At 55.6% G+C, this 13,552-nt stretch overlaps 1 protein-coding gene across 2 annotated transcripts; it reads right to left on the reverse strand.

Annotated features, from left to right (window-relative positions):
- Nucleotides 1-646: 646 nt before the first annotated feature.
- AIF1L (allograft inflammatory factor 1 like) lies at nucleotides 647-12,850 on the reverse strand. 2 transcript variants are annotated; one of them, XR_013940967.1, is made up of 6 exons: nucleotides 12,698-12,850; nucleotides 8,824-8,890; nucleotides 5,771-5,812; nucleotides 4,445-4,607; nucleotides 3,809-3,963; nucleotides 647-2,974 (listed from the first exon to the last, which is right to left on the reverse strand). XR_013940967.1 is itself a non-coding variant. In XM_080562270.1 (5 exons), the coding sequence occupies exons 1-5, from the start codon at nucleotides 12,773-12,775 to the stop codon at nucleotides 2,887-2,889; spliced, it is 438 nt and encodes a 145-aa protein (XP_080418396.1). In that variant the 5' UTR covers nucleotides 12,776-12,849; the 3' UTR covers nucleotides 647-2,886. The 2 variants fall into 2 exon arrangements, 1 of the variants encoding a protein (XP_080418396.1); XM_080562270.1 differs by lacking the exon at nucleotides 3,809-3,963 and having other exon boundaries at nucleotides 12,698-12,849.
- Nucleotides 12,851-13,552: the final 702 nt, after the last annotated feature.

Below are 13,552 nucleotides of genomic sequence, written 5' to 3' on the forward strand. Positions count from 1 at the left end.
TTTCCACACAGATAACAGTAGTGATATGTGCAGGTAGTGACCCGAAGTATAGCAAACCACAACTAAATTCCCACATGATCCTTTTTTCCCCCCCACAACTGAACAACAGCTTTAACTCACAGCCCAGAAAAGCAGGTGCATTCCTAGAGGCTAACGGGCAGCAGAAAGCAGACAGGGCTGTGATCTAAGGGCAGCTCTCTCCTTTTGAGGAATACATGGATAAAGCATACCCACTCATTCCCCTAGGAAGCCTGGTTTCCATTTTGATAACTCACATCAGATAAGAACCTCAGGCAATTGCTTCAAGAGCAGAGAGCATGAAAAAAAAAAAAGTAATCTTACATGAGAAGCATTGCAAGTGTCTGCTCCTGATAAACAAGTCATTCCTTAAAACAAGCACTGCCACCTGTTTTCTTTAGAGAAAAATCAGAGGCTGGCTTTCAGGAGGTGGCCTCTGCATTTTGTAACACAAACTCAAAGGCATTCGGTCAGTTATTACACAGATAAAGATCAGATCAAGGCAGTGCAAACCAAGATCTATTTAAGGGTTTATATTAACCAACTTGGAAAACAGCTCAACTAATCTGCAGCCAATCATTTGGACCAAGCCTCAGAAAAGCTAAACTAAATACACTGACACATAGTATAGCTTCAAAAGATTTATTTTCAGTCTTCAAAGTAGACTGGTGCTGCTCTTACAATTTTTCTCTCTCCATTGCAGTTTTGGTTTTTCATGCAAACAGTAGTGAGAATGTTTTTTTAAATAAAAGTGCAGCCTTTGGCAGGAACAATAAGCCTAGTAGAGTTAATCATCTGTATTTTCCTTTAAAATTTATTAAACTGTGATTTTAAAAAGTTAAAAGCTGCCAAGAACATTTAAGAAAAAAATGGGGAAGGGCAAAGAGCAAACATCTGGATTCCAGAAGTTGTGTATAGAGCAAGAATCACTGCAATAACCAGAGTGTGGATAGCACAGTCCCAGCTACACCTGGTCCCAGCTCTTACTCTGCATTTACAGCCACTCTTATTTTGCAAGCTTGAGGTCTTATGTATCAGGAAAGTGTGCCCAGTAGTCCCATGGGACCAAGCTGAAACACATGCAGAGAAGTCTACAAAATCAGGAAGAGCAGCTGCATGAAGAAAGATCCTCATCCTTAGCTGGTCTGGAAGAAACTTGCAGGGCTCAGTTTGGCCAAAGAGCTTCCTTTCACTTGAAGCTTCCATTTTCCCCCTAAGCCTTCCTGAGGGGCTGCAAAGGCATAACAGCAGGCTTGTTTCTACACTTGATGGACAGGACAGACAACTACCTGTTCAGAGATTATGCTCCTGGTCTGATCCAAGCAGAGATTTATCAGGAAGAGGACCCTGAATTAGCTTTAATCGTCCTCACTTGCTGGTGTTGGGCTCCCCTCTCCGGGATAGGGTTTCAGTTTGCCCCTTTTTAGTTCAGGGCTGTGACTTATCTTACCGTTTGCCTCTCTTGCTATGGCTGATCAACAAGTCTCAGAGGCCAAGGAAAAAGCAGAGCAAGCCAGAAAGGGGCAGGGGGAAAGACCTAAGGCTAAATGGGTCGGTGGTTTTTCCTCAGCTGAAAAAGAGACTTGGCAGAACTTATTTCTTTAGCTTCCAAGTACCTCAGTTTTCATGCGGGTTTATCCACCAGGGTTGCCAGACTCCTCCGGTCTGTCAGCCTTTGGTTTATAGCATCCTGTGGAGGGTTCTTGTCTTTGCCTTGTAGCCAGCAGTCAAACAGCTACTACCTGAAGACAATTCCTGCCCATTGCTAACCTAATTTCTGGTAGAAGCCAGTAGGATATTGGCTGCAGGGTTATCTGCAGAGCACGTTCCTGCTGACAGCTTAGGTTTGACCCTGTCCTAAGGCAAACTACAGTGGAAGGGCCTGATAAACGGGCCTCCAGAACAGAAGGGCACCTTGGCCCTAGTCTAAGCACCTGTGATATGCCTTTGGTTCAAGGTGAAGCCCAAACAAAAGTCCTCACTGAATTTAGCAGCTAAAGAAATGTTCCCTTACAACATCCTAGCCTCAGCAGCAGACAAGGGTCTTCCAGAAGTAGAGGACCCAGGCACATCAAGGACATCACATGTTGATTGTGCAGAACTTACTCCCAGGGCTCATGGGGACACTGAGATCTGGGACAAGGATCTGAGTAGGGGACACAGGAAAATGATTTTTTTGTTGTTGTTTTGAACAGCTCACTTGGCTCAGCCCCAAGATCTGACTGCAGGATGAACCCAGGGAGCACACAGAAGCCTTTCTGTGCAGTGAGCCATGCCCACTTCCAAGCTTAAAGTCCCTGCTGGCAGACCTCTGGTGTCAGTGCACCTCCCCATGTTCACCCAGCACGCACCTAGGCCACAGAGGTGGGAGCCTGACTTGGGTTTAATCAAGTCGGGAGGGAAGAAACTAGACCAAAGTCAGGAAGCACATGACAGAGCAGAGAAGGCACTTATTTCTTTGCACCAACGAAGCTGCTGTAGGGGGCTCCGCCAGGGAAGCACTCAGTGTCTGGCAGAAAGGCCTTTCAGGAACCTGTTGTGACAAGCACAGCTCTGAATCCGTGAGCTGGGAGGAAAGTAGCTCCTCTTCATGTGAGAAACGCAGGAAGGGCAGAGGAAAGAGTAAGATCAGATTTGTTTTTTTTTTTTTTGTCTCACATTACACTTGGTGCTACAGCTTCTAACAAATCAAGTTAGCTAAGGGATGCAGCAGAAAGACCCGAGCTGGGGACTCCAGCTTCCCTTGCCGTTCCTCTAAGGCAGGTTAGTTGAAAACTAGGACTGTCCACAGTAAAGAGTACCAAAGCACAGGTAACCCCTGTTACAGACCAGCAAAGCAAACAGTGCCGATTTCCCAGCCTGCTCTCTTCAAGGGAGGCTGGCTATGTCTCTCTCTGGAGGCGGACCAGAAGGTTTTGGGTTGCTTTCATTGGCTTTTCCTTCAAACATCATAACCCTGCAAAACACAACAGATAATACAGGTTAAAAAAAAAAGCAGGTGCATCTCCACTCATCACAGGGGGGTGGGATTATCTTATTTACTGAAAAATAGCATCTGCCTTCTATACAACGGGCATCTGATAATTAACAGAGGATGGAAAGCCAACAGAGGGCAGTGCTGCCAGCTCAGCAGGCAGCTTTGCCTTTCCAGCAGCTTCCAGGAGTGCGTTCCCAGAGCCTCTGCTGGTTTTCCTCTCAGAGCCCAGAGGATTAGCACATTTTATTTAGACAGCCACTTCCGAAATCCCTTGGGCACACACTGCATGCCAAGTGCTCCTGATGCGTCAAAACAAACACCAGCCCTGGCCCACCTTGTGTATAACCATACAGCAGAACATTCGAAAGCCAAACCAAGCAAGCAACGGCAATTACAACCAGGGAAGAGGGCAGAGACGAGGAGCAAGGCAGCAGCTAGAAGAATCCCAAGCATTCTGCAACCACCAGCACTGTCTTCCTCCCTGAGGACTGCAGCTACGCTGGGAATGCCAGCTGCCATGCCGGATCAAAGGACTGCGCTGCTCTCGGGACGAGTTTTACATTTCTGCTCCTGCTCTAAACAGAGTCCAAGAGACAATGGGGCATCTGTTTGTCAGCAAAAGAAGGGACCCGTCTGTGAAAGCTGCTGCAGCTGCGAGGAAGGATGGATGATAAGGGACAGGCTGCAGGCTCAGCCTGCTTCAGCAAAGAGAGCAGCGAGGGTGTCAGAAGTGTGCGCGCTTTGAAGTGGAGCATCCCAACATGCAGACGGAGCACCCAGTGGGGAAAGGAGAGCTCACCAGCAAGCACGTACCAGCTCAGAGGGAACAAGCTCCAGTATCCTTCCTCCCAACCTGGGAGAAAGCTGGCTGCCTTTCTAAAGCTGCCTTCAGAAAGGGGCAAGCGGGATGGAGAGGAGCAGCTCCTATTCACGGTGGTAACAAACAAAAGCAGGGCCAGCCTCTGTGGCTGTGAAAGGAAAAGCCAGGCTTCAATGGGGCGGAGACGGAGCCAAGAGAACCCACCCCACTACCAGCGGGAGCCAAGCAAGCGTTGGGAAGCCATTTGTTACAGCAGGACTCTCGGAGCCCTGTCAAGAGGGCAGAGGCGGCCGTGGGAGGCGAGCGCTGGCAGCCAGTAACACAAAACCTTTCCCAGCACACGCCAGCTGTTTCAGGCACGTCTCCTCTCCGCGTACTGCCCATCTGTCCAAAACGGGGCAGGGAGGAGCATCCTGTGGGCAATAGGAACCAGCACCGCTGGGGTTTGCAGGACCGCCATTCACTGCTCAAGTCCTGCCTCCCCTGGTGCGAGGGTCCTCCTGTCCCCTCCAGGCCCAGGGGACACGCACAGCTCCGCCTCCACCAGGCAGGGCAGCCGCTGCCTGCCAGCTCCCCCAGCACGCCGCTGCCTTCCAGCCTCTCCCCCGTCCCCTCCCAAGGGCACTCACAGCTTCAGGACAGCGGAGCGCTTGCCAAGCATCACGTTGACGAAGTCCTGGTAGGAGATGGTCTCGCTAACCCCGCCGGTCACCTCAGAGATCATCTTCTTCAGTTCCAGGTGGGTCTTCGGAGCCCCCATCTTCTCCATCATCCTTTTGACAGACATCAGATCTGCAAGAGCAAGGCACTGGTGCTGCAGCAACGTGACCACGCTGAGCCCAGACCAACCCTGGGGGCACAAGGCTGGAGTTCCCAACTCAGACCCTCACCTGCGGACCCCCCCAAGGCTGATGGCACGAAGCTGCCAGCTGAAAGCAGAGAGAAGCCTCCAGCACAGCCCGCTGCTGCACTGGCAGCGAGGAGCATCGCTTCCTATTTGTGCAGCTCAAGAATAAAAACACCACACACTGCAGAGAAGGGGCAACTCCCAAAGTGATCCAAAGACACGCAGGGACACTGCTGCTGAGCTCAGAGAACGGTGCCAAGAATCACAAGGACGAGGAAGGGGGGGAAAACAATACCAGGGTTAAAGCTGGAGACAAACAGGCTCCAGGAGCAGGCGCCCCTGCCCATCGCCACAGGCCATTTCCTTCCATTGCTCTCACCGTGCCGCCAGGACCTGCGGCCCCTTCCCTCCCGGAAAGGCTTTGCAGCCCGGAGCCAGGCTCCTCCAGCTCCCCATGGGTTCAATTTCAGCTCAAGGGCTGGTGGAGGAGGGGAGCAAGGCAAGAGCCTCCTGCAAGGGCACAGCATGCAAGTGCCTGCACTTAGGTGTCTGCTCCAGGCCTGGAGAAACCTGCCTTTACCTAACTGGTGCTTTCCAGCCCCAAAGCAGGGCCATTCTGCTGGGCCAGACTCACACCCAGTTCCCATTTTTCCCTCTGATCCCTTCCCACCAAAGGGAAGAGCTTCACTGCACTGGAATTGCTTGGGGTTTTACACAGCTTCTGCCTCACGCCAGGCAGAACTCGGGGTAGTGCGAGCCCTGCAGCTCCCCCGCTCTGGAAATGCTGAGGGTTGGAAAAAGGTGGCCCTGGTGGAGAGACAGAAGAAAGCATTTGGAACAGAAAGCAGCAGAGAGTCAGGAGGAGAACGGGACTGAGAAGAGCTTGGATCCTGAAGCAGGTGAGGAGAGACTGAGAAAGTTGAGGGGCAGGGGCTGGAGCGCGAGGAAGCCCCTGGCTGGGGATCAGGAGCCCAGCAAGGCCAGACCCAGGAGCAGTTTTCCTCCTCAGCAGTGCAAGTACAGAGGGGAGCAGCAGACACAGCAGCAGACACCATCTCAGCAGGCAGTCACCCCTCCAGCCCAGTAACAGCCTCCCCGCATCACTCACCGATCTCGCCTTGGTTGTTCAGGTCAAACTCCATGTACTTCTCTGGAAGAGACACAGAAACAAGTTAGCAGGTCAGAGCTGCTCCAGCGGGGAGACAGAGCAGGGGGCACGCAGGGCTTTGGAGCACTGCCTGATCGGAGCAGGAAAACAGGAGGTTTGGGGATACGATTGATACCCTGCAGAACGCAAACAGCTCAGGGGGAGACAGTCTCAAGACCTGGTTTTAACACCCCTGTCTCAAGTCCAGGGCTCCACAGTTAAGTGCTCTTTAATTGTGGCCGCTTTTCAACTGAGCTGAAAGAAAACACTGGCATGAGAACAAGTTATCAGCTAGCCACGAGTAGTGTTAAAAGGCTTCCAGCCAGAAAAACAAAGCTCTGGAACAGCCTCCCAGAAGGAGTAGCAAGAAAAGCAAAACCCTGAGCACTCCCAAGACAAAGCTTGATCGGATTAGGAGGGGGATTAAGTGACGTAGTTGCCTGCAATAGCAAGGGACAAACTCCACAGTCCTCCCAGCACCGTGCTGTGCTCCCGGAGCAAGACCTGCCAGCAGAGATGCTCAGGGACCACGTCGAGAGGGTGAGGCCAAGAACACGGCTGGGAGCAGTTACACTGGAGCAGGCTGCTTGCCCTTCCAACCCGGTGTCAAAGCTCTCCAAACCAGGCGACTCCAGCATCCTCAGAGAGAGGCAGAATCAGCTCAGGCAGCCTGGGCAGCGTCGCAGGAGGAAAGCCAGCACGCCGTGACAGACAGAGCACTGCTCTGAGCCAGGAAATCAGGATTTTAGTCCTGGGCAGCTTCTGATCTTTCAGAGGCACACCTGTGCTTCCTACCTCCCCCCCTCGCTGTTCCCCATTTAGAACATAAGCTCTTCAGGCAAGGATTTGCCTGTCTTACAGACCATGCGGCTCCTTGTGCCACAGGGGGGCCCCCACCTTCACCTCAATTCTGCTAAATGGAGAGAGCAAGATGCCTGCTGCCACCATCCATCCACGCACAGCTGGAGAAATCTCCACTTGCCCTGCAGTTAGCACTCAATCCCCACAAGAGCCTCAAAGGGCTCAAATTAAGTGAGAGCTCCCAGGCTGCAACTTCCCCCAAAGGGAAAAGAGCCCTTTGCCCCGGAAACGCCAGCAAGCAGACGAGCGTGAACTGAGAAGTGGCAGGCTAATTTAGGGAGCCGAAGGGAAGAAGGGGTGTTTCACACATCAGAGCGTGCCCCAGGACTTGCGCATCTGAAGGAAGGAGCTGGGTGAGCTGAAGTGAAGGGCAGCCACGGACAGGAGGCGGCGGAGCTGGCGTGACTTTACCTGGGTCTCAGCTGTGGATTGCTGTCAGGAGCTCAACAGCACAGGCCTACAGGAGTACCAGGCACAGACCAAAGCTGTGCTTGCTCCAGGCAGGCACAAGGCTCCCCCTTGAGCATTAAGCAACCCTCCCTAGGTGAAACTGGGGCTGTCACGCATCTGCTTAGGGGCCGAAGTGATGCTGGATGCCCCCCACGCTCTGCCCCGCCGTAACGACCCTGTGCAAATGAACCGCCACCTCCCCAGGCAGGGGTCGGGAGCCCCAGCATGCGCCCAGGGACACACACCCTGCTCTGCAGCGCCTGTGCCCGGCACATGTTTTCCTTTCTTCTCAGCTGAAAGCTGAGCCAGGAGCCTGGAGAACAGAGGCAGCTTTACATCACCGTGCGCTGAGCCTCGGCTCACACGCCCGCCTTTCCCTCCCATCCCAGCTGCAGGGATTTGGTGGGGCAAAGCCATGCCCGGTCCCTCCCCTCACAACTGCGTTTACACAAGCACGGAGCGCACAGGGGCTCCCAGGGCTCCCGCTGGGGAGGGCGGCAGAGAAGAAACACTCCCCCCATCATCACACAATGAGCCGATTGTCGGAGGAGCCGGAGGAGGCGTTGGAGAGCGGGACAGGCCACGGAGGCAAGCTCACGAGGCAGCAGGAGGAGATGCCAGGGGCTCTTGTTACAGGGAATTCTGCGCCTGTGACCCCACGGCTGCAATGTTTGAAGAGCCCCAGTTGTGATGGGAAAATAATGCAGGGCTGCAGCCAAAAGTCAAAGCCACACAAAAAGTCAACAGAAAAAAGGATGGGGGAGCACAGGAGGCTCCTCCGCTCCTAGCAGGGTAAAGGAGCGCTAAACCCCAGCCAGCTTCCTCCATGCTGCATTGCAAAGCCAAAATTCACAGGGAAATAGCAGGCAACGCCTGAAATGGAAGCAGGGTCAGGCTTTATTTGGCTAGAGCCAGGCTGAGGACAAACCTTGAGGGCACCGTGACGCAGAAGGCATGCGTTCTCAGAGGCCGTGGGGGAAACGACTGCCTTCAGCCACTGCTCGGAAAGAAACTGGCTGCACCCAGAGCAGCACTGCTAAATCCTGTCCTTTAACTACTCTGGGGACAAGCTCTGAACCCCAAAACCAGGCTTTTGAGCTGTTTCTCTATCCCCTAGCCAACAAATGACCCAAACCTAAGCCCCCAGTCTGCCTACACATTGGAGCTAGACCTGCTTCGGGCAGGACTAGAGACGTTCGTGCTGCTGGCTCTGGTACTGAGGGGCTTGGGAAGGACCAGGGCAGGTTGCAGAAAATTCTGGAGAGAAAAGAGCCTCAGCTCCTTCAGGAAGGATTCGAGACCTCTGCTCTGTGGGAAGAGGTCCTCCTACTCACTGAAAAAAGTCCAGCTACTGCATTGTGCATTATACCAGCCAGCTTGTCTAGGTACTGAGACAGAAACTTGCCTCCTTCGCTGCTCCCGGGGGCTCTGCCCACACAGCAGGTTTTGCAGCAATAGCAGCCTCCAGGCAGGATGTCTGCATGCTGACACGTCCCTGCCCTGCAAGAGGGGGAAGCACAAAGGCTCAGGTGGGAAAACCACCCCTGGGGAGTTTCATCGAGTTCCACAAGCAAGGGAAAGGTTTCCATTTCAGCTCAGTCCCGTATGACTTATTCAGCAGAAAACTTCAGGCCGGTAAGACGTAAGTGCTGAGGGAAATAACATGATCAGAGCAAACAGGCTGACCGACCACCAGCTCTCACCTTTGAACACTGCCAGCTTCTCCTCCAGGTCTTCTTCATCACTGAACTTCGGGTCACAGAGAAATTCCTAAAACAGTGAAAGTATCCCCAAGGTTAAAGAAAGGAAACAGCGTTACCCAGAAGACCTACACAAATCCCAGAGGGCCATATCTGTGCCTCTGCGCCAGGAGGCTTAAAATGGGTCAAACCCCACCACGCCTCAACAACTGCGTGACACCCCCCGACACCCCTTCTTGCTCACCCAAGGCCTCAGCCCCCCAATCTCTGCTCAAGCACACGCAGCACATGGGCCAGGCACCCATTCCCAGCAAGGACTCCTATTCCTTGCAAAAAGCACTCGTTTCAGAGACTTTAAACTCTCAAGTGAACTCTGAGGGCTGGCAAATAGAGCAGGCAAAGGCTGCAGAACATCACGCACCCAGGAGAGGACGGGTATTTTGTATTTTGAGGGAAGGGACAGAGGGCTCCCTCTTTCTCAGACTGTCTGTCCATTTCTCCCATCGCTTTGCTCAGGCTGGAGAGGAAATCCCCGGTCAGTTCTGGTCGCTTCTCCCTAACCCCACCTCAAAATCCATCAGGTACCCAACAAGGACAGCGCTTGCAGAGCCAGCCTCGCCGCTGTGCCCTGCCAGCGGCACCCCTGGAGCCAGCAGCAGCAGGTTTGGGTCCTGCCCCTGCCCTCCCACACCGCCCAGCCCCAGCCAGCCCCGCGCAGTGTAATGCCTCGATCTGTGTTCAGCAACAACACCGCATTCTTCAGCGCAGAAATCATTAACATCTGCACAGCTCAGGCACTGCTTGTCCGGCATAAAAACCCCTCCAGGGGCTGAGGCTACTTCCTACTCTGTGCGTTTGTTTCTTCACCAGCTATTTGTGCTCACAAAGGCAGGATGGGGTCCCCATGAGACGAGGATCTCCGGCACTGGTAGTACTGGGACAGCACCACTTGCTGTTAACAAGACCACCCCCAGCCCATCCTTCAGGCAAACCCTTTCTGTGCAGCCAACCTGAGGTCGGTAGGAAGCCCACCTGGGCAGAACTGTCTGTCAGTCCCAAACGCCAAATGGGAGACCAGAGACCCCTCAACTAAACTGGGGTGACACAGGCTTCCCTCATCACCACGGGCACCAACTCAAGCTGAGAGCCATGGGGAAAAGCAATGTTCCCAGTTCCTTCTTTCACCCTCCTCAGAGAGCTCGCTTTCCTTTATCTCAGCTCTTTCTACCCAGGGGTATCATGTGCCAGCCCCGCACAAAGGCACAATTCGGCTTTGAGGCCGGGGCTCAGCCAGCAGCAGAAGTCACCAGAGAGCAGGGTCGTGTTACCTACCGCCACTGCGAAAGGCACTTGCCAAATCTCGCTGAGAACCAGAGCTGAGCCTGAGCATCTCCTGGCCACCAGGTCACAGCCTTGTTCCTGCCCCACAGAAGCAGCGGAGAGCTGCAGGACAGGAGACTGGAGAGCAGAAGGGAAGGCTGCACCACGCGGGATGGCTGGGGACACGTGCCCGGGGCCTGGCAGCATGGTGCAGAGCAGGAGGGGTGACACCATGGTGCAGAGCAGGAGGGGTGACACCGGGCACATGCCCAGCACCCAGACCCCTTGCATCTCACCCACAGGGGAGCTGCAGCTGCTCCGCACTGAAGGAAGCAGCAGGGGGACGAATTTCAAAGGCATTCCACCCTCGGCATTGTATGCGAGCTGCCCCGTGGCTGCGATAAGGCCAGCGCTCACAATAGCGCGTAGGAATTCGGTCCCCAGGGCCTGTGACTCAGTCACTGCCCAAGCGGCCGAAGGTCCTCCCAGAGCCCTTTGCTAACGCTCCCATTTTAAGGGGCTTGTTCTATAATAAGAACTGCTCAAAAATAAGCCCCAGCCTCTCCCCTGCTTCTGCTCTTTCTTGGAGAGAGACTTTTCCAGGCCAACAAATGCAGCTACACGATTCCCAGCTACCTGTAAAACAACCTGAACAAAACCTGTAAAACAAATCCTTGCCCCCCTAAAGGGCTCCAGCTGCCAGGCCAGGCTCTGGTCAGGCTGTTTAGGTGCCCGAGGGCAGCTGCCCAGCCTGCAGAGGCTACGAAGTGGCTGAGGGATGTTCGTGCCCGCCCTGGGTGCAAGAAGCAGGCACCTGCTCTCCTGCAGGCTGAGCTCCCTGCAGCCCGTGCATTAGAGGGTAAAGCCAGGTTGAAACTAATCTGTGCTGGATTACGCTTGCCACCTTGATGCACGAGGCAGAGCAATGTGATCACCATTCCCCAGGAAGGGGGGAATGGCCAAGAGGGGTTCCCAGAGGAGAGCTTCAGGCTGGAAATGAAAATCCAATACTGGGCTCAGCTGTCTTTCAGCAGCATGTGTACACTCTGGACACTTCCTGCCAAACACCCTCATCCCACAGAGCTCAGGGGTAGAAAGCCGCCAGGAAATCAGGGCTGGGAAGGAGCTGGATGTTGGGATGAGACAACAAGATTACACCCGATCGGAATGTGGACTGTGGGATTAGTTTTTACTAGGAGCATTTTATTAGTTTGCAGTCCAGGGGCTGGTCAGGGCTTAGGAAACCCCTCCCAGGCTCCAGGCACGCTGTCAGCCCAAGTCTGTGCAGCAGCTCGGTGTCAGAGGGAGGTTGGAGCCGTTCCACCCCATGGCTGCTCCCAGCAAGCCCCCAGTGCTGCACAGAGCGAGCAAAGTGCAGCAGCGTGGGGTTCACTGCAGAAGGATCCCGTGTCTGCCCTGTGCTGGGCTGAAGACAGCTCTGCAGCAGCAGGTACAGCACACCCCATTCCTCCCAACCCCAGGGGAAGGTGTCCCCTATAGGGACGCTTCAGACCCACTCACCCCCCCCTCTGTGGGGCACTGTCTCACCTGCTTCAAGCAGCCTGTTTGAAAGGCCCCTTTTTAGCCGAGTGCTCCCGTTCTACAGCAGCACCTCCTGGTTTCTAATCACCTAATTCCCTCCCCAGTGACCTACATAGCCTCCACCTCAGCTGTCTCACCCTGCTGGGAGGCACATACCAACATTTTCACTGCCCCATTAACACAAGGGCAAGGAGCCCACCGCCTCCTCGGGGCTCCTGTCTTGCATGCCTCTGATTTCTCCCCCTGGAACACCAAGAGGCCACCAGCTGTATCACCAACAGCCCACCAGACCCACCAAGAAGTGACCCTAAAAGTCCCCTAATCGGTAGTTTTGAGGTTAAGACCTTCTTTTCACCCCCAGAACCGCTCTTGGCCAGGAGGGACGCCAACAGAGCTGCCTCCACGAGCCGCGCCAAGCCAGGGACGGGGCGAGCCCCCAGCTGCAGGCTGGATGTGCACCAGGGGCAGGCAGCCCGGAGCACTTTGCTCTGAGCCAGGAGTCACCGTTTCCTTGCTCAAGGCTGTGGGACGCCCGACAGCCCCGTGTTCACCTGGCCCCGTTACGGTGAAAGACCAGAGGAAGTCTGGAGTCGGCTCCTCGGAGCAGCTGAAGCCCCTCGCTCTCAGGAGGGGAACTCGAGGCACTGGACGTGACGGAGAGGAGGTCGAAGCCCTCTGGGAGAACAAGGGCGCCCATTCTTTCTGTAGCGCCTTCCCCAGGGGAATTCCACAGCACCCAGCCCCACAGCACCCACGGGCACACAGAGCTGCCTGGGCAGTGCTGTGTGGAGCTGGAGGAGCAGGCAGAGGGGACGTAGACCCCCAGATCCCCCAGGCACAGGGGGATCCAACCCCCCAGGCCCCCCAATACCTCCCTCACCCCACACCCAACACCCCCCCGAGCGGGGGGACACCTACCACGAACTGAGCGGCCACCCCACTCACACACCCTCACCCTCCTCTCCCTCACCCAGCGGGCTCAGCCCCACCACCGCTCACCCCAAACCCTTCCCACCTTGTTGACCTCCTCCAGCCGCCCGTCCTGAGGGGCCCGCCGCAGCCCCCCGCCGCTGGGCCGGCGCGGAGCCGCCATCTCGCGGAGCCGCCCCGCGCCCGCCGCCGCCTTAAGTAGGGCCGGGCCGGGCCCCCGCCCCCGCCGTTAACCCGTTCCCCGCAGCCACCCCCCGGGGGCCGCCTCAGGCCTTTTCCCCCTCGGGGAGGAGAGCCCGGTTCCCCGGGGGGGGGGGTCGCCGTGGTGTCGGGGAGCTGCGGGTGTACACGGCGAGCTGGGAAAGGAGCCGACGGCTGCGGCCCCGACGGGCGGGACGTGGCCTGGGGGCTGCCGGGGGGCTGCTCCTCAGCGGTCCCGGGGGGGGTGGGCGCCCCCCTGAAGCCCCTCAGGGCTCCCTGTCAGCGCCCTGCAGTGGGGTCGGGGGGTGTTATCGCTCCCAGGGGGTGTTATTCTGCCTTCGGGGGCGTTATTCTGGCCCAGGGGGTTGTTATTCCGGCCCAGGGGGGTGTTATTCTGGCCCAGGGGCGTTATTCCAACAGTATAAAAAAAAACAAATAAATAAAATAAATAAAAAGCTGTTTGGGAGCAGCGCCGTGGCGTGAAAAGCCCAACTGGGAGCAAGCCGGTGCTCGGTGAGCCCCAGAGCACGAGCAGCAGGATGAGGCGGTTATCACACCGCAGGAGACACGGCCACGCTGACATGTCCCGGCCCGAATCTAACACGGGAGACTGCCCACAGCTCCCTCAGTGCCCTTCCAGCCTCAGCCAGGCAGCTTTTTTTTTTTTCCAAAGACCCGTGTTAAAGTGTTTTCAGGAGGAAGCCTCAGGCGGCCGCCCCGCACCCCAGGCAGCCCCCCC

Source organism: Anser brachyrhynchus (assembly GCF_964034855.1).
Source record: "Anser brachyrhynchus genome assembly, chromosome: 19".
NCBI lineage: Eukaryota > Metazoa > Chordata > Aves > Anseriformes > Anatidae > Anser > Anser brachyrhynchus.

Bases quoted from the DNA above. Each gene is read 5' to 3' on its own strand.
- AIF1L (XM_080562270.1), bottom strand. From the start codon at position 12,775: ATGGCGGCTCCGCGCCGGCCCAGCGGCGGGGGGCTGCGGCGGGCCCCT. The intron at 5,813-8,823 runs GTGAGAGCTGGT...TGTCTCTTCCAG, and splicing joins GAAGCTGGCAGTGTTCAAAG to AGAAGTACATGGAGTTTGAC. The intron at 2,975-4,444 runs GTGAGTGCCCTT...TGTGTTTTGCAG, and splicing joins CGCTCCGCTGTCCTGAAGCT to GGTTATGATGTTTGAAGGAA.